This window comes from Furipterus horrens, unplaced genomic scaffold (assembly GCF_987537825.1).
Source record: "Furipterus horrens unplaced genomic scaffold, mFurHor1.1.pri manual_scaffold_3, whole genome shotgun sequence".
Lineage (NCBI taxonomy): Eukaryota > Metazoa > Chordata > Mammalia > Chiroptera > Furipteridae > Furipterus > Furipterus horrens.
Genome location: NW_028327173.1, coordinates 58414898 through 58440498, shown reverse-complemented (window position 1 = coordinate 58440498; position 25601 = coordinate 58414898). Strand labels below are relative to the sequence as shown.

The 25601-nt window shown below is 32.7% G+C and overlaps 1 protein-coding gene across 1 annotated transcript in view; it reads left to right on the top strand.

The window, feature by feature from the left end:
• ADGRL4 (adhesion G protein-coupled receptor L4) overlaps nucleotides 1–25601 on the top strand; it is a 117591-nt gene that overhangs the window by 62686 nt on the left and 29304 nt on the right. The window contains exons 3-11 of the mRNA XM_090271689.1: nucleotides 3148–3300; nucleotides 9420–9569; nucleotides 9980–10050; nucleotides 10859–11038; nucleotides 11148–11331; nucleotides 12402–12518; nucleotides 16411–16616; nucleotides 21668–21841; nucleotides 23720–23923. Of these exons, the coding sequence (XP_090127815.1) occupies nucleotides 3148–3300; nucleotides 9420–9569; nucleotides 9980–10050; nucleotides 10859–11038; nucleotides 11148–11331; nucleotides 12402–12518; nucleotides 16411–16616; nucleotides 21668–21841; nucleotides 23720–23923 (1439 nt within the window). The remainder of the gene's footprint in view (nucleotides 1–3147; nucleotides 3301–9419; nucleotides 9570–9979; nucleotides 10051–10858; nucleotides 11039–11147; nucleotides 11332–12401; nucleotides 12519–16410; nucleotides 16617–21667; nucleotides 21842–23719; nucleotides 23924–25601) is intronic.

The following is a 25601-nucleotide window of genomic DNA, read 5'->3' as shown; positions in this document are numbered from 1 at the left end:
CATAATAGTTGGCCAGGGGAAGAGTGAAATTTATTAATGCAATGGATATGCCTAATTTAAATCATATCTATTGATTAAGGAAATTGCTATAACTTTATAATGTTATCTTCCCTTTTGTGTTCCAATTAATTAATTTATGTGAGTTTGCTATTAATCAAATAACTTTTCTTATATTTGGTAATATTTTTGGTATTCTTATATGGACCTGGTTTCATTATACAGGTATCATTATACTTGTGAAAAAACAAGTATGTCAGAGATTTATGGCTGTTCAAAATCCCTTCTTTCTTTTTCTTGGGCACACAACTGACTACAGCCATCAGCCTCCCCTGTAGTTAGGTACAGCCATTTGAATAAATTCTGATGAATATAATGTGGATGAAAGTGTTGGGTGCCATTTATAGGCAAAGCCCATATTCTATTATGCTCTATTTAATCCTAATTCCCCACCTGGATGAAGACAGACAGCTTGGAGGTCCTATGGGGTGGTGGAGCCATTAGGTGAAACATGCCTGGGACCCTGAAACATTGCGGAAGAAACCACACCATCAACCTGAACAGTAACCCTGGCTTCTGACTACTGCATTAAATAATCTTTTATTGTCCTGAGTCATTACATGTTTTTATAGACTTATAGAAGTTGGCCTATTATAATTAATATAATAAAAGTAATAAAACATAAATAGTAAATAAAACAATAGAATAAAATAATATAGGTTGAATATCTTGATATGCTAGGATTTGCAGATTTTACATGATCAGTTTATAGTAGTCATTTATGAAAAAAGAGAATTTACCTCTAGTTAGCTGTCCAATGTTAACTTTAGCTTCTATACTTACATCCTTAAAGTTTGAAAATGAATAAGCAGAAATAACATTTAAGTTAAAATATAATGCAAATAGAGTTTTCATTTTCCTTCTCTCAAAATAGATCTATAATTCTTTAAATACACATTAGTATATATTTTGACTTTTTTAAATGATATTCAGAAAGAGAGCAGGATGCAATAGTTAAGAGAATAGGCTTTGAAATCAAAACACCTGGTTCTGCAATTAAATGGCTATGTGATGTTGGCAAGTAATTTTTCCTCTCTATGCCTTATCTTCCTCATCGCTCCAAGAGGATAATAATGGTACCTACTACCTAGAGCTTATGTGCGGATTAAGTGAATTGATATTTACAAAGTGTGAAAAAAAATTTCCAAATGCTAGTTATCACTATATGTGTGCAATATCCTGTGTATGAATTAAATGTTATACAATTCATTCTTTAAAAAGAATTTAAATTTGGCTTGATTAAAATGGAGAATAGAAATCCAAGACATTTTTCAAGCTTGACTTGCTTTTACACCTATTTCCCTACAATTTCTCTCTCTGCTCCTCAATTAGGCTTCCCTCTGCCTTCAGAAATGACTCAATCACCCTTACGTTTGCATCTTTGCCCAACGTTTTTTTACTTACTTTAGTGACCTTCCTTCTCTCCATCTGACCAATACTTACCTATCCTAGCTTGACCAGTTTGGATCAATTAGTTTTCCATGGCTGCCCTAGCAAACTAGCACAAAGTTGATGGCTCAAAACAACACAAATGTATTCTCTCACAGTTCTGGAGTCTGGAAGCCTGAAATCAAAGTATTGGAACAGCCCATGCTTCGTACCTTGTCTCTTACTGTCTTCTACCAGTTGCCAACTATGTGTGACATTCCCTGCCTGGCAGCTGCATCACTTAAAACTCTGCCCCTGTCTGCCTGTAGCCTTCTCCTCTGTGTCTCCATGTCCAAATTTTCCACATACTAAATGGTCACCAGTTATTGGATTAGGGCCCAGCTAATCCACTATGACTTTGTCTTAACTTTATTATTCTGCAAAGGTCCAATTTTGAAATAAAGGTACATTCACCGACATGGGATCTGGACTTAAACATTCCTTTGGGAAGATACAATTCAACCCACAACAGGATTTAATGTCACCTGAAAACATTATCTTTCTCCTGCAGCTCATCATGAACACTTCTAAGAAGCACTTGCTTTCTATTTATTTGACAGGTGATATAAGTCTGCTCTCTGATTTTACAAAGGGTTCATGAACCTATATATTTTCTGACAAATTTTATTATAAGAATCTAAAGGTTGTCACAAATGACAGTATTTCATCTTTTCTTATGGCTGAGTAGTATTCCATTTTATGTATGTACTGTATCATCTTTATCCATCCATCTATGGAGGACACTGGTTTTTCCCATGTCTTGGCCACCGTGAAGGATAATTTCACTCAAATGTGGGATATAAAGACGAAAGCAACAAATGAACAAACAAGGCACACAAACAACCAAACAAAAACTTATAGACACAAAGTATGGTGGTTACCAGAGGGAAGAGGTGTGGGGACAGTAAAGAGGGAAGAGGCCCAAATACATGGTGACAGAAGGAGATTTGATTCTGAGTGGTAAGCACACAATGCAATATACAGATGATATATTATTGAATTGTAAGTTAAGACCTATATAATTTTATTGATCATTATCACCTTCATAAATTTAATTTAAAAATTTTTAAAAAGAAAAACATTAATCAAAAAAAAACCTCAAGAGTTAGGACCATGGGCCATGACATAAATTTTGTGTGTTTGTGTACTCTTCTCTAGGACAATATAAGGCATATAATAATGAATTAATGCATTAATGGATAAATGAAGGGATGCAGAGCCAATTCAAAATTCTTGTAGTGAAAAAGTGGAGCATGTTAATTTGTAATCTCTGGTTTTTCATTTTTAACTTATAGAATACTTTTGACTGATTATAATGAATATTATAAATTCACAAATTGACATTGTAATTAACTTACATATAAAATATGAAAAATATTTCATTATAGATTCAACAACTATATTCACTGCTTTTGAAGTTAGAGATTCTATTTTGTTTTGCAACTACAAAGAAATGTTTACATTATAAACAAGAAAGAAACAAGTATAGAATGTGAATTCTTTAGTATTAACTTTTCTTCAAGGAAAAAATAAAACATTGAATTACCTTAAACTATTTAACAGTCAATATTGCCAATGGAAATACTAAGGAATACTAATGGAAAACACTAAGAATTTATTTCAATTATATAAAAATAATGTTTTAAATTTATATTTCCACAGATGATAATGAATGTGGAAACTTAACCCAGTCCTGTGGAGAAAATGCTAACTGCACTAACACAGAGGGAAGTTACTATTGTATGTGTGAACCTGGTTTTAGATCCAGCAGTAACCAAGACAGATTTATTACTAATGATGGGACCATCTGCATAGGTAAGTCAACTATCTCACTTGAAATTTGTATTTATCTCTTAATGTTTATTACCTCCATAGATTAAATAATATTTAAACCAAATTCTGTCAGTCCTTGATTATACCCTGTTTGTTAAATATTTTCAGAAACTTCATTAATTCTTTTATTTCTCCAATGTTCTTTAATCAGTTTCTATGGAACATTTATCCAAGGATATAAGAAAAAGGTTTTTTTTTGAGAAAAATAAAATAGTTTACAAAACAAAATCCATGAACCATGATGACAAACAACAGCATAAATATTTATACTTTAAAATACAAGAAAATTAGGGCTTGCATCACAAGATATTGGTGCTTTTATAAGTGCGCATGCTGAAATGGGCTCTTCATTTTCTTTGAACATGTTCAGGTAGGCATTACTCATACAAGAACTGTCCTACTGCTTTACTACTTCCTTCAAAAAGTTAGTCACACTTAAGTTCTGCATCAAGGTTTTCTGAACACTAGAGTCCTATTTAGAAAGTCATTTCAGTTTCACTAAAATATCCTCTGGGCTTGGTAATAATTTAAATTCAAACCCTAAGTGAAATACACTGAGTCTGCAGAGAATATCTAGATGTTTTTAAATGTTCTTCTATTGTATTGTGGTTATCCATTTGGTTTATCAGATCCTATAGAGTTTGTATGATATTCTGAGAGGAAAAGATTAGAAATTTCGAAAGCTGAACAATTTCCAGAAGCAGATTCTTTGAAGCGAAAGACTTTACATCTGAAAATAAATTATAAATCAACTTATTGTTGTTTCTAAAAAAAAAAAATGCTCAGTTTACCAATAACTAGCATAATTAATTATGGTTGCTAATTATCTACAAGTTTGATAGATGAACTAGGCCCCAAGAGTTAAACCACATAACCAGGGGTAGATATGGGAATAGAGCTCAGGACTTCCTATGGAACATGGACAGGAATAATGTGCTGCTTCTACTTTACATAGTTAGATAAAAGAGAGAGGTCCAAGTTCATCTTGATCACACGAAGGCCTTTAATTAGGTCCCTGGTGAGATTCTCATCAGTAAACTGAGCAGAAGTCTGGCAGTGTTATTATTAACAACATGATGAGCTAGCAGATAACTTTCAAAGAAAATGTATCAGTGAAATGTCTGTATCAAAGAAATTATCATGTACCTGTGGTTCATAACATTTACTCTGCTATGTAAACAGGAAAGATTTTATTCTACTCATTTTATAGCCAAGGGAAGGGAAGGGTTGCTCCCAGTTTGCTCAGGATAAAGGGAGGATTAGATCACAGTCTTGAATCTAAAAAGCCATTGTTATTTCCACAGGAGACTGAAGTGAGCGGGCATGAAAACCTCACACATTGATCTGAATCATGCAAATGCCATGGATCAAGCTTTGCAGGGCCATAAAAGATTTAAAATAAGAGAAAATAATATCATTTTGTTGAATAATAATTTTATCTTTAGTGCTTTCAGCAAAATTTTTTTACTGGGATATAGATTTACAATTATTTAAGAAACAGGATAAACATGAAGTTCTGCCAAGAGTACCTCACTCTTTGTTCTTCTTAATTCTACACATACTTTTATTGCTAGTCTTCCTGGGATGTTATTTAACTTGAGTACTTTACCTTTCATAGTTAAGTTCTACTTATGTAGCACTACAATATTTACTAGAAATGTTCCAGTAAGTGAAAATATCTAACTGTGACATCTTAACCCCTGGAATGTAATGCAGTTTTAATAGTACTTTTCATTCCTTCTTGTGTCCAGAAGACACCTTGCATTTTTATCTGACCATGTTTATTCTTAATATGCTTCAGTTCACAAAGGACTATATTTCTCTGTGTTCCTTACAAGTATAGAATTCCTATATTAGAAAAGAACTGAATCACAGACACAGAGAAACATACACAAAAAGATTATTTAATACCAACATTTCTTGAGGGTGTAATACATTTGTAATTTAGAACTTTCTCCCAAAGTTAATTTATTACTGAGAAGGGCCCTAATTTCTTGCTAATTTCCTTTTTAACTATTTTAAGTAATCAGTAAGTACAATAATTATATTAAAATTCAGTATCCAATACTGAGTTGTTCAGTTTCTACCTGTTTTGTTTGATGGATTATTCAGTGAAAAACTCATTCTCCAGAAAATTGTTATTTCTCAAAACTTTGTTGTCCTTAAGGATTAAGCTTTTTCTGAGAAGCAGAGCAGCTATTTATTTTTTCCAAACTTGGATTAATTTTTCTTGTGCATTTTGATAATCCTCAGGGAATTTGAACAGAAAACCATAATTCTATTCTCTTTATACATTAGTGTATCACCTTGTGGTGTATTGCCTCTTGGAAGTTTAGCAGATACTTAAATTTGACAGGTCTGGTAATCATAGTCATTAAGAATCTTTATAAATAGATAATGGAAAACTCCAGTTCAGGTCAGGAAATGACTCAAGTGAAATTCTTTACCTTTAATTTATACTCAAACACAATTTAACACAGATAATGTAATTTTGTTGCAGAAGGCTTTGAGTAAGATTTAGCACCATGAGCAATTTTCTTCATCTTGGAATCACAGGGAAAGAAAACTTCAGGTGCCTAGCTTCCCAGAGACCTTATTCCAGACTCGCATTTCACAAATGGTATTCAATAGCAAAGTGACTCCTCCATCACTAAATGAGTAGAACCCAAGAAGGCCTTCATGTTTACCGTTGTGCTTAGGAGTTGTGTTTATTGCTTATAATCTTTTATGTCTTATTTCTTTGAGTACTCTTATAGTTTCAGATTTTTTCCCTGGCTTTGAATAATAACAACATCCAATTTTGTCTCTGCAAATTACTTCCAATTGAACGTTTTATATTTTCTTTGAAGTTTGTGAGTTAAAAAATTTTAGAAAATTCAGCTATTGATGAAAACTGTAAGAATCAGAACAATCCTATGATCATATTTTGAAATAAAATACTGATAATATTCTTCTGGGTTGGCTCATTGAAGGCATAAAAAAGTATAAACTTATTGATGAAAAAGTAGCAAATGAAATTCTTGATGTGCAAAGCAAGCAAATGATTTTTATGAGGTACCTACATTTAGAGAAACCAAGTTAGCATTATTAAGTCAAGAGTTAGGTTGGTACTGGAAAAAGTGGATTAATTCTTAAATATGGTATGTCAATTCTAGCGTGACTGAAATTATTACATATTAGTTATTTTGCTTTCATTAAGAAGGAGTGGGGGTTCTTTTGCTCTCTTTCAAGTTCCAAGATATAGAAACCTGAGACACTGATTATCAGTCTGTTTTCTTCAGACCCACATATTCACAGGGCTCCTGTTATTAAGAAAAAACATAAACAAAATTACTGGATCTGATTTCTAATTACAATATCAGATACTATTACATCTTAGGCACTACTACAAACACCTCATGTTCATTTCCTGATTTGTTATGAAAAAGAATTCTTAGTAGTTAAAGAGTATTTTCATAGCATTATCCAAAGTCCCCAAATTAATGAATAATAAAAGTTAGGGATGATCCATAGTTATTTTATTAGCTCTAAGCCAGTTAAGCCTTGCAAGAAATTGCGAGAGAAGTCAGTGTGGACCTTGTTGTAAAGTGGCAGTCACATTCATTTTGGAGAATCGAGTTTCCTCCCATTTGGGCATGGGATATTTTGTCAATATTTTATGATTTTCTCTATATTACTGGGTAGTAAAGGGGCATAGAATGATAAGCTGAGGATAGTGGACATTCTTTGGCTACCCTGGCACACTGCCAGTTGTGCTAGTCACACACTCCATTCCCATTTAAGCTCAATCAGCTTCACAACTGAGGCCCTAAATGGAAAGGATATCAAATTCAGCAAACCTCACATCCACATTTTACAAAAAGTAATGGGAAAAAATGTAAACAAGAAAAGAATAGTTTGGAAAGCATTACTTCAATGAAATGATTAAGATTTGAAAAAAAAACATTACTTTGGTCAGATATTTAATATTCTTTTAAAACATTTGGAGTCAGAATATAAAAACTTGCATATTTTAATCTTTAATACTAGTCTCTCAGGATACTACCTCATAATTTTTACAGATTACCATCTTGTCAGTAGGTGAATTCGGCAGTTAGAATACTCTACCTGGTCCAAAGATGACATTCTGGGATATTAACTAGCTTAGTGAGTGGCGGTGAGAGAGCTTGAACTAGAACAGAGACGTCAGCATAATCACCACAGGGTGAGGAGGACGCACAGGGGAAAGCTGAAACGGTCAGCCATGAGCACCGAGATGGTGTACACTCATGTCCATACTGCAAGAGGGAAGATGAAATTGAGTTTGTAGAGCAAGATTTGTATGTCACCTAGAGATTGGGTGTGGGGTGAAGTTCCCAAGAAATGTTTCACCTTTAAGTGATTTTGAAATTGACAGAAACACCATGTTTCATGCTAAGCCATAAAAGCCATCTAAAAATATGAAACACTGGTATTCAGAACCATAGCTTTCTTATCCAAGAAAGAAATTGGTGTGTTCATAATACTTCATGGATGTGTTTGCACTTTCTTTGGGCTGTTTTCTCATTGCTTAGTCTTGTTACTTCTTCAGCATTACTCCAAAAAGGACTGGTCTTTTGCTTTCTCATACTTTTTTTCTCACTTCATTGACTTCATGAAAAATAATAACCCTAGTCTGCATTCCTACCTGGGTTCTTTTCAGCTTAACCTGGAATGCTTTCCTGGTGGTTCTCCATATTCTAAGATTTAATCTGCTATTATTACTCATCACTTGCTTTAAGTTGTCTTTTTTTTTTTTTTTTTTTGAGTGGCAGTATCTGAACCCATGTACAGAAATGAGAGAAAGTGGGTGAAGATGCTAGAGCAACAATTCTGTTTCTTCAAAAATAACATACTCAGATTTCTGGGCAGCAGAGATCATGAATATATAGGTAACTTGGCAGAAGAATAAGGGATTTTCTCCCTTTTTTCAGCCCTGTTGTCTTCTTAAATCTAGTACCATCACTTTTCCAGCTAATAGAAATTTCTTCAAGAATCTGGAAAGACATTTATTGTCAGTTTCAGTTTTGTGTGGTGTGAGTTTTAATGTTTTTATGTACCTTTATTGCATTTTTAAATGAAAAAATAGTATCAATACATTTAAGATAAATAACTAGATATATTAATTAAACTTTGATTTTTTTCCTTTTTTATGACCAACAACATTGTACAACTCTATTAGTTTTTAAAAATGAAATTGTATACTTAAGAGTACAAATTTATTCATAATCTAGAATAGAGCAACTCTACGCTGTCAGAGCTAAACTGGAAACAAAAAATCTTTGCATTAGTTTAAGGTAACAAACTGCACTTGGAATCATTCCCTATTGGAACTCTGCCTAATGGCAAAGTATTTATACTGTATTTATTACTTTAAGGTATATTTCACTGTAGTATGTAAAATTTTGAATTAAGAACATAAATTATGTGAGCTTAAAACCTATTATTTGTATTGTGGCTTTGATATATGGCTACTGAAAAATCTAAAATTTAATTCTGTACAGTTTTTTAATTTATCGATGCTGGGTGTGTTTTAAGAATCATTATATAATATAATCTGAACAAAAGTAATAAGTTGTAAAATCTTAAGAGGGTTGAATCAAACAGTCTGCTACATCTTAATTTTTAGGTTAACATATGCAAAAATGAAGCTTTGGAAAGAAAGAGGGCTATTCTTTTTTAGTCTCCAGATTTATCTAAACCAAGTTAGTATAATTATGATTAATACTCAAAAACAAATCATGTTATAAATTGGGTTTTTATTAAATTAAGACTAAATGTTACATAGTCAATGACAAAAATTACTTTAATGACTTAGCTGATGAATCATGCTATTCAGAAAACAATTGAAGGGTTTTTCTCATGGATAACATTTTTAATCCACTGTCAAAATGGATTGGATAAATCAGGGTCAAACAAATATATGCAGCTAAATTAGCTCTGTAATTTTTCCAAATGATGGGATTTTCTTGCATTCTTATAAAATTTGTTATGAAATCATTAACTGTACATAATAGTATTATAAGCAATGTAACATCTATATGAGTACTAAATTAAAAAGTTACCTTTTCTAATATCTCCAGATATAGATGAGTGTAGTGAACCAATTGCCTGTGGTGATCATGCAGTATGTTTAAACGTGGATGGTGGGTATAACTGCTCCTGCAGGGAAGGTTATCACACATCCACAGGAAAAGCAGAGTTCACACCTAATGATGGCACTTATTGCCAAGGTAAGTTATCCAACAACTATGTAAAGTATGTACTACACAGTGTTGAGGTGTCAAAGAGCTATACCTCCAAGAAATGTGCCAGTATTATTCCTTTATTGTCTATAAAATGAAATTAGAAAAAAATCATTTTCTTAATAGAAGACCTCATTAACACCCATATTTCTTCTATCTTCTATAAAATATTGTTTATTTAATTAATATAAAATTAATAAATTTTATCATAATAAAATCATTGAAATAATGAACAATGAAAAGTTAAATTCATTTACTTAAATATCAAATAAAAATAAAACTCATGTTAGGAATGTGTCTTTGATGTTTAAATATGTAAGCAAAATCATTGGAATCAATATAATCACCTTTGGAAAAATATTTTTAAAACTTACTATATGATCTATTTTCTTCTACAGAAAACGTGAATGCAGACTGCCACTTAGATAATGTCTGCATTGCTGCAAATATTGATAAAACTTTAACAAAAGTAAGTAGACTAGTTAAATTAAAATTTTATTTTACTTTGACATTTTGATTTAGTTAAAATTTTTTTCAATGTCACATTTCAAAAAATGTAACAAGCAGTTGATTATCATGAAGAGTTGAAACTATTTACATATATACATCTAAAGATCTAAGTATTTTATCTGAGACACAAATAGGATCAATTTGAAAATCCCCAAAGTTTTGAGGAAGACTTTTAAGTATTTAATTTATGCTTTTTATCACTGTTCAACATACTGGAAAATTCTTTCCAATATGTAAAGAAAGTAGATAAATAAAATAGCAAAAAAAACACTTTGAGGCCCATCCCACATTTTAAGAAGCCACAGTTGAATAAATCTAGATTTTGTTCTCTATAGTAAATATTTTAAAAAGAAAATAAAAAGTAGGACACTTATAAAACTATTGTCATGTGATTGCAAGTGTGAATCTCAACATGACTAACAATCAGCTAAAGCAATTGCCATTTTATCACATTATAAGAAGTTTCTCTAGTTGATTAAAAGCTAATTCAACTTGTTATAATTATTTTAAAACTAATTTTTAAAATGATCAACTCAAACGTGCTTTTCCTTTTATGAAGTAGTTTAGATGCTTTTTAAATTATTTGCTAAGCTTTGGTAAATAATTTTTGGTTTTAGTGATGCATGTTATGGTTTTGGTTTAGTCTTATTAATGTTTAGGACAAGAAAATCCAATCTCAGAATAAATTTGAAATACAACTTTTATTCTTGAAAAGATCCAATAGTACTCTAAACTGCTTTTATTTTTCTGAACTCATTTTTGTTCAGATTAGACACATAGACCAACCTGTGGCTTTACTACAAGAAGTCTATAAGAATTCTGTGAAAGATCTTTCCCCGATGGCTATAATTACATATATAGAAATATTAGCAGAATCATCACCATTACTGGGTTACATGAATAGCACTAACTCAGACAAGGACACCTTTTCTAATTCAACTCTTACTGTAAGTATGCTGAACTTTAACTCAATATTGTTGAGCTTCAATATTTCCCATACATCTGTGATTAATGAAAGATTCCAACACTTTTAAATGATACACTTTTTTTCAACAGAAATTTGTAAAAACTGTGAATAATTTTGTTCAAAAGGATACATTTATAGTCTGGAACAAGTTACCTTTAACTCATAGAAGAATTCATCTTACAAAATTGATGCATGCTGCTGAACAAACTACCTTAAGGATTTCTAAGAACTTCCGAAAGACCACTCAGTTTGATACTAATTCAAGTGCTGTAGGTAAGAACCTGAGGTCAATTTCAAAACAATAACATTTTCTTAATACTCCACTCTCAAAAGAGAAAGAGTATTTAAAATACTTTAGATTAAGAAGGCCGTTGTTTTATTAATGTAGAAATGAATGATGATGCATATTACAAGAGTGACATAAATAAAGGATGAATACGTAAGCATCGCCATGTTTCTAGAGTCTCCACCTTTTCCTATTCCTGAATTGTAGAGCATTTAAGTGCTCAGAGTACATTACTCCCTTTCCATTCTGAGTCATTTCATGATTTGTTAGGCTCTACCTTGACTAATAACGACCAACAGATTTTCTGAATGTAGTATATTTCAATTTCTCTTTAGGAATCCTTTGCCTTTAGATAATATATAGCAATCAATATAGTAGATTAGAATGTTTCCTGCTTCATGCAATCTTATACTTAAAACATTAGGAATCCTGGATCAAACTGAAAATGCTGATAAAGTTGTTCAGAAGAAACAAAAGTACATTTTCTGGAATAATCATTGCATACATCTCTACTATATTTTCTGGGTGACATCCTGCTAGGAAACAGTAGATATACAAAAAGCATTATCTCATCAGGGTTCACCACTTACTCAAAATTAAAATAGCAAGCATTGTGACTAATATATAGGACCATACATTCTATGATGTTCCTGCATGAAAAAAGTGAAAATAAACCAGGTAAGGAAATTATTCTACAAGAATTTTATTCAGTCCATCTCCATATAACATATTACAAATACCATCCTCTAAGATGTTATAGTTCTTACTCTTTGCTTTGTTAATTATGATATATATCCTCCTTGTGTTCATACATGTTGTATCTTTAATAAAGATAAATATAAACAATAAGTGTTATAGTAAAATAAAAATAATTCAACATGAATCAGGCTTTATTATATAAATTATAATGTCTAAACATGTTCAGAATGGGTTCATTCTACCTGTCATAAATAAAAAGTTGAAATAAAATAATGATGGATGAAATAGTATCTAACTGAATAAATACATTGATTAAACTAATTTCAGGGAATTTATGATTTTTACGGTTTTGTTTCAGCTCTCAGAGCATTCTTTTTTGATTCACATCAAATGAATCATATTCATCCCCATATGAATGTGGACGGAGATTATATAAAGATATTTCCAAAGAGAAATGCTGCAGATGATTCAGATGGTAGGACTTTGACCATCTTATATACAATGACAATGATTTGCAATAAATATTTATTGTGCACTTGATTGTATCATATTTACATATAATATGTGTCATTTCTTATAGAAAATTATTTGATGTTTATATACAGATTTTCTATATCTGTATTGGAGATTTTACTAAGCTATAAATACCTGGGGTGTTTTAGTTGATAATCTCTACACCCTTCTCTCTTTAACTCTAACCTTTGTAAATTTCTGATATGGTTCAGATTCTAATGAAAACATACCAAAAAATGTAGTTTTACTACTTGCTTTGCAGTCAGCCAATAGATGCTATAATTTGCATACAGATTCTAATATTTGTTATTCTGTAATCCTTCACATTTTTCGTTATGAGACTGGATTTTATGATTCTGTAAGGAAGACAGAGATAATGTTCAAAAAGACAGAAAGTTATTATTTAGGCTTGGACATTTTTTTCCACTTGTCATTTCATAGTCTTCAGCTAAAAGTAGGATTTCTTAGGAAATGGAAACATTTCTTCAGAATGCTAGACTAGCAGGTAACTTAATGATTATCCAACTTAATTTCTTCATTTATTATTCATTTATTGACAAAATGCATTAATAAATACATTCATTAGTTAACAGCTGCATAATATCACTAGTAAAGGCACAAAGAATTTAAAAGGTTGTCTCTATGCATATCAACAGATAGTACAGAACCCTTCCTAGAAGGGAAGGTGTTGACAAAGAAAACAGCTCTGGCCAGCTTTTCCTTGTCACCTAAACACAGGCAAGCTAGCAACTATTTTAATTTAACCATTTATCTGATCTCTTAGTGCAAATCTCTGCTGATAGTAGAATAATTGTAGTTGTTTTCCTCATATAGTTCAAAATATATTACTTAGGAAAAACAGGATTATAATATTTCTCAAGAATATACAGTTGTCCTAATTTTTCCTCCATTGCCTTCCCCTGCCTTGCTGAGCCCACCCCCCACCCTGCTCCCACAGTCCGTCCCCACCCTGTTGTCCATCCATGTCCATGGGTCATTTATACATTTTCCTTGACTAGATCCTTCCCCTTCTTTCCCTCCTTGCTTTCCTCCTCCTTCCCATATGGTCACTGTTCACAATAATAGGAAAAAAAAAACACTTAAAAAATTAATTAAATTAAATATTTGGATTCTAAAAAAAAGAAAAAAATATATTGGTGGTCATAAATACAAAAGAATATATATAATTACACACATGTTCTCATAATCATTATTTAATAAGAAGATATGTTGTCTTTAAAATTAAAAAGCATGGTGTGCATGCATTCTCAGAAGAATGTCTTTTTTTAAATAAATTTCACAGCACTAATGTGGAATGTTTTTTCTAATCTGTCAATAGCATCCTCTCCATTTTTTTCTCATTAATTTTTATTCAAAGGTAAGAAATAGCCATAAAACAAAGCAAAAATAACTAAGTCTTCCTATCATCAAACTCATGGCTCTTACCCTATTACATCATATTCTAATTAACTAAGAACACACATATATAGGAGCAAATTCAAAAAATTTGTTAAACTGTCATATTTTCAAAGATTTGAGTAGTGTTTAGAAATTAAGTAAGAGTACTTATAATAGTGACGGGTGGTGAAATTGTCATGCAATTTCTTGATGCGATCCTATCTGAATGTATGATAGTTTTGTTACATTTAATGATCATGCATCTAAACTCCGACTTTTGCAAGGGATAGTAATAATGTCTGATCTCAAGAAAACAAAGGGAGAAAATTTGTTTTCCTCAAAGTTGGATCTTAAAAATAAAGGCAAGCCTAATAATCTGATGAAACCCATTCAATGATATTTACAAGTTATTATTCATTTATTGACAAAGTCTATTATTTAAAAAAAAACATGCATTAGTTAAAAGCTACATAGTATCATTAGTAAACAAATAAGGAGGCAGAGGAGGATATTTTTATCTTTTTATAAAATAAAGATACAAATCTCATAAGAGTTAAAATCTAGATCAGACCTAGAATTAGAAGAAATTATGGGAATTAAGAGGTTCAAAATTATGAGAATGGACAAATACTGAAACAATGCTCAGAAAGGAGGTTAAAAAATGGATTTTAGACCATTCTCTATGGCATAGATCACCTTTAGCCAAAATCAAAAATTGATGTTAAATATTTTTTCTTAGAAATGGTAGGGATGATTAATATATTATAAAAATCCATCTTACATTTTTGGTGCTTCAATGGATTTTGCATCATCTCCTACTACAGCCTCTGAGAAGTCACTGTTATATGGACTGCCTCACCAACTGGTCCTAGTCACTTGGACATAAAGCTTTCCAGGTCTTGCTTCTGGCCCCGGTCTGTCCATAGAAAAGGCTGGGCTAGTTACCATTCCTTTGAGTTATCATAATTTCACTAGCCAAATCATGTGTTACTGACATTATTTCCTTTTTTGATACAAGTTTTTTAGGCTGGCAGTTTAAGAAAGTACTCTGTGTAATGTATCTGGATTTCAGCAAGGTTCTTAAACAATGTCTTTTGCAACTCAAGATAGAAAAATATGAAGAGCAATACACTTCAGCAACTTATAGCTCACATAACCATATGCACTAAGCATTATTTATTACTGTGACATAGTGAAGTGAAGAGTTCCAACACTATATCACAGTCTTTTGATTTTATGATATTATCAACATTTATATTTATGAATTTGATTAATTTATGCTTTTCAGTTTATTTGCTGGTGTCAAATTTGAGGGAGCAAATGAATATGATAAAGTTCTTCCTAAGTTGTCCAAGGATCTAACACAACCATATATCTCTAGTTAATAAGTATAACAATAATCATAATAATATAGTATCTTAAAGTTTACAAAAGACTCATGTATTCATTTGGTCTCCACCTTATAGTAGTAAATAGCTAGTGTATTTAACCACCTTTTTGAGTGAGAAAGCTAAAGTTCAAAGCAGTTAGTTACTTTATCATTGGCCTCATAAGTAAGAGCAATGACTGAAAGCAGAATTTCTGCTTCCCAGAATAAGGTCTAACTGTAAAGCCCTAATTTAGTGTTTCATAGTTCTGTACAATAAATAGAGGAGGAATACAACCTAATTGGAAGAAGAATTTTGAAAGATACCAGATCTAGATGTTGAGTTGTTCATACACATACTATCAGTGAAAATGAGCTGCTACAAACACCAAGGCAGTTTGAGATCCATTAATATAAATGTAGTGTCCAGGTGAAGGGAAAAAATAGTCACATGATAGTCTGTACTGATCAGGGTACATTCCTAGTATTGGGTTATATGTGAATACACTGCATTTGGGAATCATCAAGGGGTGCATATAAATATCTGCCTCTAAAAACAATACATTTCCTCCCTCAAGATTGCATAGCTATATGTCATCAATATTAAATAGAAAACATTTCAGTGGACGAGAGTTTGAACTCAATGGGATCTCACAACTTGTTCAATTCTAAACTTTTTTAATACTATAAGTCTTTGATAGTTTTCTTCCAATAACTTCTTAACTAATATATATGCACAACAAATTAATAACTCAAAAATTATCTTTCAAGTGACTACACTTTACACCTTCATTCTCAGTCAGGACTGAGATGTAAATTTACTTCAGACTATTTTTCTCTTAAATATAGTTTGTGAAAAGGAGATGTTACAGTCTATGATCAGTTTCAGAGATATGGAGGTAAGGGAATATGTCTTAATATGGTCTGATGTTTCAGGCATGAGCTTATTATGACTCACATTTCAGCATCTAGGTATTTGTATGACTCCCTTAGAGTAAAAAATTTTGTCTGTTCAATTATGGTTATTTTAAGAGCTTAAATATATTTTTTTGTTTTATAATTTCACCAAATACACTTATTTGATTTATAGGCAATGTTGCAGTTGCATTTTTATATTATAAGAGTATTGGTCCCTTGTTTTCATCATCTGACAACTTTTTATTGGAACCTCAAAGTTATGATAATTCTGAAGAGGAGCAAAGAGTCATCTCTTCAATAATTTCAGTCTCAATTAGCTCCAATCCACCCACATTGTATGAACTTGAAAAAATAACATTTACATTAAGTCACATAAAGGTAAGTTGCTTTTTTGGTGACTATTGGTTATGCTTGTGAAACACTAAGAAAAATGGACATCTTTGTTGTGTCAATTTAACTATATGTGAGTTCTTGAGTTTAAAAAAAAAACATTCCAAATGAAAAGAATAAAGTGGCTACAGGTAATTTTCTATAAAATATTTTATATGTTCAGTGTTGTTTAAACTAATAAATATTAAAGAATTTAATATATTGGTTCTCTAAAATTAATCTATATTTTATTTTTATTTTAAAATATATACATTGTATATTTTGGAAGTCTATACTTTTATGGAGTTATAAAAATGTATCAGTGTCAAAGAGATAAATGTTACTTGTGTAATTAAGGCAGTGTTTGTTTAGTAATTGTCATTTAAAATAATATTTGTACATATTTGGTGCAGATTAAAACAGAGTCATGGAGAAGTTATAGTATTTCATAAAGAAATTAGCTGAGACCATTTTACTCTTTTATTGTTATTCTAAATCTTTTTTTTCAAGCTCATATATAATTAAAACAATATAATAAAATAGTGATTAGAAATAACCAAATATTTTAATTTTTATATACCTAAAAATGAATGGGGAAACTCAAAGTCATAGATTGTTTGCTGCTCTTTTACAGTGTATGTTTTCTTGGACTTTAAGTAGAATTTCAGCCCTGGTACATGATGCTCTATTTGGAGAGCCTTGAAGGACAATTTCATTGACATGTTTATGGGGGATGGAGAAGACTAAAATAAAATATATGCTTGCCCGCTATACAGATGTATCACTATAAATGTAGAGAGAAACTGAATGTAGGGAAGTACAAGAAAATAGCTCAGATCTAAACATTAGTAGGCATTATGTTGATAGAAATAGGTGTGAAATGTATGAATGGGAACTAATCTTAGATATTTTCAGATGCTAAATGCAATTGACTTATTTGACACTAGAAACCAAACACTGTTATTTTACATAGTCTGATGGTGTTCCTACAATTTTTGTTGGTGAAATGTTTGTCAGGTAAAGAGATGCCAAGGACAACTTACTTTAATCTGTTTGACACAGCAAAAAGACAAGTCACACAGTTAAACCAAAATTATTCATTATAAACAGTAGAAAAATTTTATTGTCCTAATCTGGCTCTCTGGTCAAATCTTTTTCCCATTTGAAGTAATGATTATGATGAAATTTCATCACTTTCCTCTGACAACACATCTGCCTAGTCCATGGTACCCTCTCTCTGAGAATAAAACTTGGATCTTATTTTTTTTCTAAGGTAATGGAAGTTATCTCATACATAACACCTTCAGTTTTCTCATTCTCTGATAATTTATTTGCAACTTCACCAATTAGTGTAGATTTCCTCATTACCTCAGAGGAATATTAATAGTTCTCATAATAATATTGTTAATAATAAGAATAATGACAATCGGTACTTTGGTAATGTTTATATGGGACCAGGCCTTATTCTAAGTTATTTACTTTTTAAATAAATTATTTAATGTTCACAAGAGCCCTAGGAGGTATATACTACTATCCCCATTTTACAGATAAGGAAATTGAGACTCAGAGATTAATTAACATGCCCATGGTCACTCGGTAATCAACTGGTAGAACAATGTTTTATTATCAAAAAGTTTTCCTCCAGAATCCATGCTTTCAGCAACTATAGAACTCTCCTGCCCAATGCTGTCCTCTGAAACCCACCCCTCAAGAAATTATGCTTAATCTATTATCTAATCTTTCCTGGATGTCTCCACATCAGTGCCAGTGTCTTCACCAACAAACAGGCTCAATTTTCTGGCTTCATATACAAAAAAAAGACCATACTCCCATTAACTCCATACCTCCTTCACCCAAACTCAAAATCATCTCTTATATTAAGCTTGACTTCTATCTGTGGGAAATTTGGATGTAGTTTTTCTGCACACATCTTTTCCAGTCATACACACACTCCCACAACTATCCATATTCCCATGCTTACATCAGATTTTAGGTTAACTCACTTGTCAACATGCATATTATTAAATTTAGTTTGTATTATGAACAACCGAATTATGAGACTGAACCATTTTTTAGGTGTTAGTACATTCCTCTAATTAAGCTGGCTTAGATTTATGTTTATCCATTACTAATTTGTACCCCAACTTTCTGACAGTGCTATGTATCTCTTCACAAAACATTCAAACACATAAGATAAACTATCAGCTAACTTGATGTCCTGGGGACATCCTTTTCAGGCCTCTGTAAACTTGATCCTATCTGGATGGTTTACTCTTTGGCCTGGATATGCCTTTCACCGTCAGTGTGGACATGCTACTAGCCTGTCTCCTGTGAAAGATTCAACGTTTCCTTGAGCCAGTGTTTCCTCTTCCTTGGTTTATTTCCACATTTAAAGCATATTCTTCAGTGGGTCTTAAGAAAAGGTGCACAGAAGGTCAACTTTTTGAGGTATATTATCCTTACACTTAGATAAATTTCATGATATATAATTATAAATTGTTTTAAAAAAATCTTCAGATTTTTCTAGACCTTGCTCCATTGTCTTCTCGCTATTAAGGTTAACCTAGAGAAGTTTAACAGAATTAGTATTTTACTTAGATCAGAGTTCTGATCTAAGATGAATCTGGGTGTGGGTCTTTCTTCATGAATTGCATTGAGCACATGTGAGTTAGTTCCAGGGAATTTTCTAATATTACATCTTTGGTAATTTATTTTTCTCCAGTGTCTCCATTCTCTTCTTTTGTTACTCTTATTATTTGAGTCTTAGACTTCCCAGGCAAGCCACTGGGTGTTTGTTTCTTTAAAAAAATTTTTTCATTTTTTTTTCTGCTAACATTTTTATTTCAACTTCTGTACTTATCACTGAAAATCTGATGGTTTTTGCTCTGCTTTTATTTAACGAATACAGTGTCTCTTTTCTGTCTCAGATATTATTTCTATTTTTAAAATAACTTTTTCTGCTCCCTATATTGTAATGCTCCTGATTTCCCTTGTTTGGTGTGTTTCCTTTGTTCTCTGTCTTTCATGTTAGAGCTTGTCCTCAGAGGTCTGCTGATTCATGACTCTCCATTCATATCTGAGAATGAAGCATTTGAGAGAGGACTGCATGCTCAGGTTGGTGTGCTTCACTAGAGAATTATCATCAGGCAGGTTTCTACCCTTTCCTGAGCGTCACTGCCTACTAGTCATTCTCTTGGGCTTTTGAGTTTCACAGACGGAATCTGGTTAGTCTCCTGCCTAAAGACAGATGCTTTTTGCAAGGAGTAGGAGAATGAAGAGAATGTGACGAGCACAGTGGGGAGCTCAGGGTACAGACAAACTCTCAATTAACCCGTTTTTTTGAATAGCATTCTCTCTTGTGGCTGACTCTGGTTTCCCCAATTCTTGAGTCCCTCTGTTTTTTCTGGCTTATCTGTTTTCCCACCGCGTGATACCGATCAATTTCCTATATGTTTGGATGGAACTGGATATGGAGGCAACTTTCTTTACATAGCTTGATCTCTTTGGAAAAACACTTCTTGTCATCTCCCCAATTCTAGCTCAATCACTGTCTTCCCAGACTCGCTCCACTCAAATTCAGTCTGTTTCCTGCAGTGCTCCAACTGTGGTTGACCCACGGGCTGGATTTAGCATATAACTCATTAAAGCAATAGTGAGGTTTTGTTGAAATTCCTCTGGGTTTCTGTCACCCTGAGGGCAGATGCTTTAACATTTTAACTGAGATTTTTCTGGCTTCTCACAAGAAGCCTATCGCATATTTGATACTCAAGTAATATTTTTGTTAATAAATAGTTGTCTGAAGTCTTGTGTTTGAGTCTGTGCTATTCCACTTACTAATGCTTAGTCTTGTATATATCTTGACGTCTTTGGGCCTCTTAACATACCTACCTCACAAGGCTCTTTTGAGAGTAAAATTAAACAAAGCAGATGAGAAAGCATGTAAATTGTAAATGATATATAATTATAAACAGTTTCCATTCCTACAAGATACAATATTAGGGTATTCATCATTCTGTGAATAAATTATTATTAAAACTTACAGTGCATGAGGAATTATGTTATGATTATTGAATACAAATATATAATAAAGAGAACTACTATTTCTTGAACAACCATCTTGTAGTCTATGTGCTCAGCACCTGTCTATGTCTGTTCTTGTCTTCACCCCTCTTTGCTTCATTCATTGTGCTGTAACTGCACGGGTTTCTACATGTTTCTGGAAGATCCTTGTTCAGTTTCACCATTCTCCATTCCAACTCTCTGGGACCGTCCGTGCCTAGGTCTCCAGAGCTCAGGTTCTCACCTCACTGAGATATTCACTTAGATATAATCTCCTGGGAAAGGCCACCTCAGATGAAACTCCATACTACTTTCTGTCTTCTTTCTCTGCTTTATTTTTCCTGTTTAATAATTTCTCATCTCCACATGAGAATGTAAGGTCAAAGATACAAACACTTGGTTTCTTTTCTTTTATTTATTTGTTTATTTATTTATTTTTAGAGAGAGTGGAAAGGAGAAAGAGAGGGAGAAAAACATCACTGTGTGGCTGCCTCTCACTTGCGCCCCCAACTGGGGACCTGACGTGCACCCTCGTTATGTGCCCTGACTGGGAATCGAACCAGCGCCACTTGGTTCGCAGGCCAACGCTCAACCACTGAGCCACACCAGCCAGGATGAACACTTGGTTTCTTTTGTTTAGTACTGTCTTTTTAGTACCCAGATCAACAACTAATATTTAGTATATACTCAGTATAAACACTTCTTGAATAAATATCATGTAATTATGAGTGTTATCACTGTGCTGACACATACAGAACCTTATTTGACAAATAATTTTCACAACTTTGTGGCACGGCATTGGTAAAATATAGCATTGTTGCAATGTTTTCTACTCTTTCATATAACAGCAGCGTTCATTTGTTAGCATTGATTTTATGCTTTACTTTTTAGGCATGGTTTTAATTATATTGATATGGAAAATGGTATTCTAAATGTGACAGAGTAATACCATATGTGTAACTCTTTCTCTCTTTTCCATCAGTAAAATGTCTCTTTTTCAGACCACAGAGAAGTACAGGAGTCAATGTGCATTTTGGCACTACTCCCCTGACACCATGAACGGCAGCTGGTCATCAGAGGGCTGTGAGCTAATGGACTCCAACGACACCCACACCTCGTGCAGCTGCAACCACCTAACACACTTTGCCATTTTGATGTCTTCTGGAACTTCCATTGTAAGGCAATATTCTACTTCATCTTTCTAAATCTGCATGTGTTCTTTCTATGTCATTCAAGAGAACAATTAATTTTTATGTTTTCTATGAGTATAAGTGTTACAGATGGGGAGAGAGAGACCCGAGTCAGGAGGCCTCCTCCCCCGCCTTGTTTCTAGTCTTGCTGCAAGAGAATTCAAGCAAGAGACAAGCACATATAGTGGAAATGTGATAGCAAGTTTATTTATGAAACAAGTTTATTTAAGCTGCAAGCAGGCCCCTGGCAAGTCTAAATGCCCCACATATAGAGGAAAGAAAGTTATTAGTAAGTTTGTTAGTAAATTTATTCTATACACTTGAGCCGAGGCTAATCTAAGTATGCCGATTATTGGGGTTTAGGGCTTTTACACCTTAGCTAGCTTCCAGGTACCCCTCCTTCTCCTCCTTGTAAATAATGTACAGCTACAAAGGCTTTCTTTCTCAGTTATTAAAGATTCTTTGTCTTAGTGAAATTATTACAGAAGCTCCCAGTCCCAGCATAGAATCTCAAGGACTAACCTTTTCTATACTATTCCTGCTTTTAATGTTCAGGACACCTGGCAATCTCAGTGAGATTGTTATAGAAGCCTCCCCTTTCTCAGCACAATCTCAAGGACTCCCTTTTCTCCTGCACTATTTTTGCTTATAATGCTTGGGACACCTGCCAATCTTTTCAAACTGAGCTCAGAACTACTGGGTGAATTGGTGAGACATGTTTTCCTTTGCTTCTAGCTTCCCATATTAAATTCTTTGCTATAACTTAATATATGAACTTATGGTGAAGGCCTTGCCTTTACTTTCCCTCTGGCTGCTCATTTCTAGATGCTACCTAACATAAATAGCATATTTCATTAATTGATGAAACTCTTAACACTATCTTTTTTAGTCTTTGTTTTTCTTACCTGCCTTCTGTGAAAAATCTAGGCTGGATTTTAGGTTATTTTTAATCTAGGACTTTATCTAGACTGTCATATTTGGTAGATTGTATTAAATATCAATCCATTGACTTTGTGTTTTTAATGGTGCTTTTAAAGACTACTTATATATTTTAATGCATAATGGACTTGAAGGGTTTCTGGCTATGTATACAAATTTTTTTGTTTTGTTTTTTACCAATAAAAACTTAGTTAAAATATCTGATACCTGGCCTATAAGCATTAGCACATTCATAACTAATATCATATTTTAATAATGTAGAACCTCACAAGCTATTTACTCTAAGGTAAATAGCTTTAGAATATGTGTTGTACATCGGTAATATCTTGCTTTTAATTACTTAATACCTTATTTTATATCTCTGTATAACAATCTTAATTAGATTACAGGTTTATTTTCACATATACAAATAAATCAGGCTAACCATAATATCAATCATAAAGACAAGTACCATATGAATAAAACCTACCTTTCTCATTTCAAAAATCTCTCACCTATACTACATGTTTAACATTTCTAATACATTTGTTCATATATTTTAGATGAATTGCTGCATAGAAAGAAGAGTTCATCTTACCACTGATAAATCTGTTTTAATTAACCATTTTCACATTGCAATAATGAATTGCTATTCTAATATCATGAAACTGATGATGATAACAGTGTTAAACTATATACTAATATATATACTATGCCTAGAAAAAATCACTAATTCCAGAACTATTAAAGTGCTACATGATTTATATCACATTTCTCTGAATATTGAACATTTTCAAAAATCATCTAAATGCACATTTGTATTTTTACATTATATGAATATTGTGATTAATGTTTCACCAAAAATGAAAGATCATTATCTGTTGTAGTTCCTTTGACAAGTTACTGAGTTATTCTCTTAACAGCTTTATTATTATTTTCCCACAGGGTATTAAAGATTACAATATTCTTACAAGAATCACTCAACTAGGAATAATCATTTCACTGATTTGCCTGGCCATATGCATTTTTACCTTCTGGTTCTTCAGTGAAATTCAAAGCACCAGGACAACAATCCACAAAAACCTCTGCTGTAACCTATTCCTTGCCGAACTTGTTTTTCTTGTTGGGATCAATACAAATTCTAACAAGGTATGTAGACCTCCCTTACTCTCTATTTTTATTTTCTAAATTTGTACTTTAATGAGTACAAATACCATAGAAACATGAATTATAATTAAGGGTTTTATGGAGCAAATACTATGCCTTTTCTTATTTTGATAGTGATAACATATCTAAGCAATGTGCTTTATCAATTCCATTAATCAGAATGTTCCCCATTATGATGAACTTTTGGGACAAATGAAAACTTTACAACAAATAATAACTTTCTGTTTTGTTTTTATTTCGATATGCATTAAACAAAAGATGGGGGGAGAGAAGTGGAAATAAAGCTTCTCTTAATGCAAAGAATGAACATGAAAGCAACTAGGGTTCATAGGTTAAAACATGATAAATTGGCTCTACCTAGTAACTACACTTTATTAACTACCAATTTTTTAGCATTATTGATCAAGGGACCTAGTTCTCCATATTGTGTTTAGCCTGGGTTCTCCTAGAAGCAGACACTAAAGGGATTTAAACATGAGAGAAAATGAGAAGAGAGACTTGTAGAGTGATCAGACCATGATGCAGGTCTGACCCCGAGTGAAGGAGAGAAGAAAGAAAGGACAGGTGGGTGGAAGCATTTTACCTATCAGGTCAATTCTAAAGAAAGTTCAGCATAGTGGTCAAGGAGTTCTGTGAGATCTTAAGCCACAGTCACATGACAGAGGAATCCTCTGTCTCAGAGAACAGGAACATCTTGGAAAGCCTGTCAGCCACTCTCTATCTGAGTCTGTCTCTATTTTGCTTGCTAGTTCAGTTTGTTCATTAGATTCCACATATGAGTGAAATCATATGGTACTTGTCTTTCTCTGACTGGCTTATTTCACTTAGCACAATGTTCTCCAGGTCAGTGGCATTGGGGAGAGGTTTGGGGGTGGAGGGATAGATCAAAACAGAAAAAGGACTCATGGACATGGACAGCAGTTTGGTGATCGTAGGGTAATAGGAGGGGGGTGAGTGGTGGTGGAAAGGAATATAAAGGGAATAAATGCTAATGTGGAAAATACAATAAAAATAAAATTTAAAAGAATGAAAGAAAGAAAGAAAGAAAGAAAGAAAGAAAGAAAGAAAGAAAGAAAGAAAGAAAGAAAGAAAGAAAGAAAGAGAGAAAGAAAGAGAAAGAAAGAAAGAGGGAGGGAGGGAGGGAGAGAGAGAAGGAGGGAGGGTGGGAGGCTGGCCTGCTGTATTGGTCATTGGCTGGCACAGCTGGGAGAACAAACACAGCAATGGCTTTCCTAGTGCAGCAGCTGGAACCCAAGGCTAATTGCCCTTCTAGCATTGGAGACTGCAGAAGTGAATGGTCATGGCCACAAAATATTCAATTGCCTCCACTGCTATATTGTTATTATAACTCTTTCAAGTGTTAAAATTAGCCATCAGTTATCAAGGTTTACTTCTGAAATAGATGTCACAAAGCTTCATTTTAAATAGTATACATTAGACATATCTTTTTTGTTTGTTTGTTTGTTTGTAGTGGTTTTCAAAACACCTCTCAATTTTATATATCTCCCAGTATCCTTAATGCCTATTTCCTCCTTTGGTTTTATTCTGTCATTATTCTCACCACAAAACTATTCCTTATAAAGTGTTTATTTTAAATTCTATTTTATCTAGCAAATTTTTCCCATTTTCAGGCCATATTTCAAATCACATGTTCTCATTA